The sequence below is a fragment of the Suricata suricatta genome, chromosome 16 (genome assembly GCF_006229205.1).
Source record: "Suricata suricatta isolate VVHF042 chromosome 16, meerkat_22Aug2017_6uvM2_HiC, whole genome shotgun sequence".
Taxonomy (NCBI): domain Eukaryota; kingdom Metazoa; phylum Chordata; class Mammalia; order Carnivora; family Herpestidae; genus Suricata; species Suricata suricatta.
The window spans coordinates 55,791,525-55,795,063 of record NC_043715.1 but is presented as its reverse complement, the minus strand read 5'-3'; the positions used below and the strand labels follow the sequence as shown (position 1 = coordinate 55,795,063).

At 52.3% G+C, this 3,539-nt stretch overlaps 1 protein-coding gene and 1 long non-coding RNA gene across 2 annotated transcripts in view; one reads left to right on the top strand and one right to left on the bottom strand.

Annotated features, from left to right (window-relative positions):
* Nucleotides 1-3,539, top strand: part of LOC115280071 (T-cell-interacting, activating receptor on myeloid cells protein 1-like) — an 18,970-nt gene that overhangs the window by 7,031 nt on the left and 8,400 nt on the right. The window contains exons 5-6 of the mRNA XM_029924742.1: nucleotides 285-647; nucleotides 2,820-2,990. Coding sequence (XP_029780602.1) covers nucleotides 285-325 — 41 coding nt within the window. The 3' untranslated portion in view covers nucleotides 326-647; nucleotides 2,820-2,990. The remainder of the gene's footprint in view (nucleotides 1-284; nucleotides 648-2,819; nucleotides 2,991-3,539) is intronic.
* LOC115280139 overlaps nucleotides 1-3,539 on the bottom strand; it is a 26,016-nt gene that overhangs the window by 14,762 nt on the left and 7,715 nt on the right. The gene's annotated exons all lie outside the window — the stretch shown is intronic.

The window sequence follows — 3,539 nt, the reverse complement described above, 5'->3', positions numbered from 1 at the left end:
CGCCGCCTGTGTGTCTCCCCATGGGCACGAGCGGCCCTTTTGGTGGGATGGTTCTTCACCATGTGGGACTGTCCTGTCCTTTGTGGGAACATTCAGCACCATTTCTCTTTCCCATGAAAGAGCAGCTGAAGCCCCACTCATTGTGGGACAAGGTAACAAGTACTGTTGGTCCCTTTCCCAACCTTCCTAGATGTGGAGGAGAGGGGGGGGGCCTCTGGTGGAGAGCCTGTGTTAGGAGGCCAGGGAAGTCATATTCTTCCTCTTCCTTCCTCCCGTGTCCTCAGGTCTGCACCACCCACATGCCCCAGGGCTCCCCAGGGGATGACACGCGTGGATGGAGACCCGCTGATCCTTGCCGGGTCCTGCGGATCTTACATTGGAAGCTCTCGGAGGAATCACTTGAGGACAAGTCTTCCTTCTTGCTGAAGCTCTGCCAGGGGCAGAGCACAGGATGGAGCATTAAGATGCACCTAATAAATTTGGATGATTTGAAAAACTACTTAAAACTTCAGGCCGGCTGGGTAGTGTGTGCAGTCACCGCCACAGGAACCGGTATTCTGCTGACATGTAGGGAAAACACTGCTTCCTGCACATTACTGACTCCCCTCCATACTGTATTCTGTACTTCGGGACCGGCAATTAGTCAAGTATGAAAATTCCCTTATTTATCCTACATGCCTTTTAAGTTTTATTTCATATAGTCTCCACATTTTACCTAATTTGGGGAGGCCCCCTCTCAATTTCAGAGCATTAGGTTGCTTCTGAGTTGTACCCAGTATTCTTCATCGCCTGGTGCAGATGTAAAACATTATCCACAGTATTTTCACTTTCAAGATCTGTTGTCGTTTGTTCATAATCCTGTTCTTTTCCACAAATACTCATTCTTGTTTTAGAACTGTCAGCTCCTCTCTTGAAACTCAGGAGGTGCGCGTATAAAAATCCAGTTCTGGGGCCACCTGGGTGGCTCAGGCAGGCGTCTGACTCTTGATTTCAGCTCAGGTCATGACATCAGGGTCATGAGATCAAGCCCCACATTGTGTCTGTGCTGAGCGTGGAGCCTGCTTAAGATTCTCTCTCTCCCTCTGCCCATCTCCCCCATGTGCTCTCTTGCTCGCTTTCTCTCTCTCTCAAAAAAAAATCCTGTTCTGATTGGAGTAGAGACCATTTTTGCAGATTTCACTCTTCACATCATCTGCTTCCTTTCGCTGCACTGGCTTTCATCAGATTGTGGGTGAGTCTTGCTTCGGGGTGCTGGGGGTGGACGGGGCTTCTCCCAGGCTGCGGATCTTCGAGAGACTTTCTTAGTGTGGACAGTGTGGTAGCCTCAGGCACCAAGAGAATTCTTCTGTCCTTTCTACCCAATGAGTAAAGCTCATGGTTCCTCCTGAGAACCTACCCCTTTGGCTGCTATTTGGAAAGGCAGAAAATGTTAGGACATGCCAGCCTTAGGCTGTTGATTGTCAGGTTTCTGAGCCCATGGCCAACACCTTCTAGTTACAAAGAGGGAGGAACCAGAGATAAAGTTCTAAAGTTGGCTTTAAATGGATCTTCTCTCCTTGATGTAATAAGGGCATAACTTGATTGAAAAGGTAATAACTTCCTAACGCCACGATCAAAGCTACAGAATACCGTCACTGCACTGCCCAAAACCACCTCCTAGAGTGCCTGTGCTTTGTATTCTATTCTGTGGGAACGCCACTCCGACCCCAGCAGACACTCCTGTGTGGTGGGAGTGGCCCACCTGCAGAAATGAGGACCCGGAAGACCAACAGCTCAGGGTTCTGCTCAGGCCACATGCAGAATGAGCAGCAAAGTCAAGGCCCAAGGCTGCCTGCCTCTAACGGCGTTACTGTTTCCGCTGGGTGATCAGGAAATTAAGACAGATTCAAGTATGGGGTCTTCAAAACAGAAATGTCCTTGGGGTACCTGACCAGATGCTGGAGGGGAAATTCCAAAGACCTAAAAGAGGAGCTCCCCATGCTAAGTGAAAGGCCAGTCACAAAGACCACAGAGAATACAATTCCGTTCACAGCAAAGTCCAGAGCAGGGAAACCCACAGAGAAAGAGGTTGTTCAGGGCTGGAGGTGGTGGAGGTAGGGAAATACAGCAAAAGCCTTAGAGTATAAGCCATGAAAATGTTTTAAATTTGTGTGGTATCTGCACGTATCTGAGAATGTAGGGCGGCCATTGGATTGGACATACTAAATGAGTGAACTGTATGACATGTGAATTATATGTCGATAAGTTGTTGTACAATTTCCTGGGTGTGGAATGGGGCACAGTCCAGGATGTCTGTTTGCAGGTGCCAAACTCTGTTTTCATCAGGCAAGGAAGGCATGTGGTCTCAGCTTGGTGTTGGGCGCCATGACTAGATCTGAGTTCTTACCACATTTCTCTGATCCCTCGATTCCAGGAGAGTCTATGGGCTCTCTTGACATGAGACCCTCTTCTTGGGAAAATGAAAAGGATTTCAATCTTAGGTCTTTTAATTGTGTGTCCAGGAAAAGAATGAATTCAACACAAGTTTGGAGCCTCCTCTCCTGCCCATGCGGGCTGACTGCAGTGGACACACAGGACGTGGTGCTGGGGCCCCATTTCCTGATCCAGACAGTGAGGACAGTTACGCCCATCTGCAGGGCCGTCACAGTGATTAGAGCCTGCGTGCTCATAGAAGATTACTGCTACTTCCACGGGGATGAGTCCTTCTTCCTCCCCTCCCCCCGGCTTGGGGGCTGTTTCTCCTGGAAATCCCTCACAGAGGGCTGTCCGTCGTCTGTCAGTGAGGAAAGCATGTCCCTCCTGTCTTCTGTCATCAACAGAACAAGTGCCCTGTTATCAGGCTCCGAGGCGGCGCCTGTGGGATAAGACCTCGGACAACAGTCTCCTGATCATGGAGGTGCTGTGCAGAGGGGACCGGAGGTGTCCAGTGTCAGGAGAAGCCGGGTGGTCGAGTCGGTATCCAGCCAACGAGTTCTTCCTGCCATGCTGGGGTGAGCTCTCGAGCCTCAGAGGGGAGCAGGGGGAGGGTCCCGGCCCCACCGGCGGCATCTCTGGGAGTAAGGGCAGCGTTGGGGAGGCAGGAACTGAAGATGAACCTGTGTGGTCCTCAGCCGGGACACAGAAGGTGGAGGGCACTAAGTTTCAGTGGGAATCGCTTAGCAACTGCTTCATGATGCTGGGAATCTCTGCTTAACCAGGGTGAACTGGAGTCTCACTTCTCAGTCCCTGCTCCACCCCGCTCCTCTGACGGTGCTAGCAAGAGCAGCCTGCACGTTCTGTCCTCTGGTGTCCACGGAGATCCGGTCCTCACCCCCCCACCAGCTCCCTCTGCTCCGAGCAGTCACGCAGGCACCCTCGGTGTCCACGGAGACCCGGTCCTCACCCCCCACCTGCTCCCTCTGCTCCGTGCAGTCACGCAGGCACCCTCGGTGTCCACGGAGACCCGGTCCTCGCCCCCCACCTGCTCCCTCTGCTCCATGCAGTCACGCAGGCACCCTCGGTGTCCACGGAGACCCGGTCCTCGCCCCCCCACCAGCTCC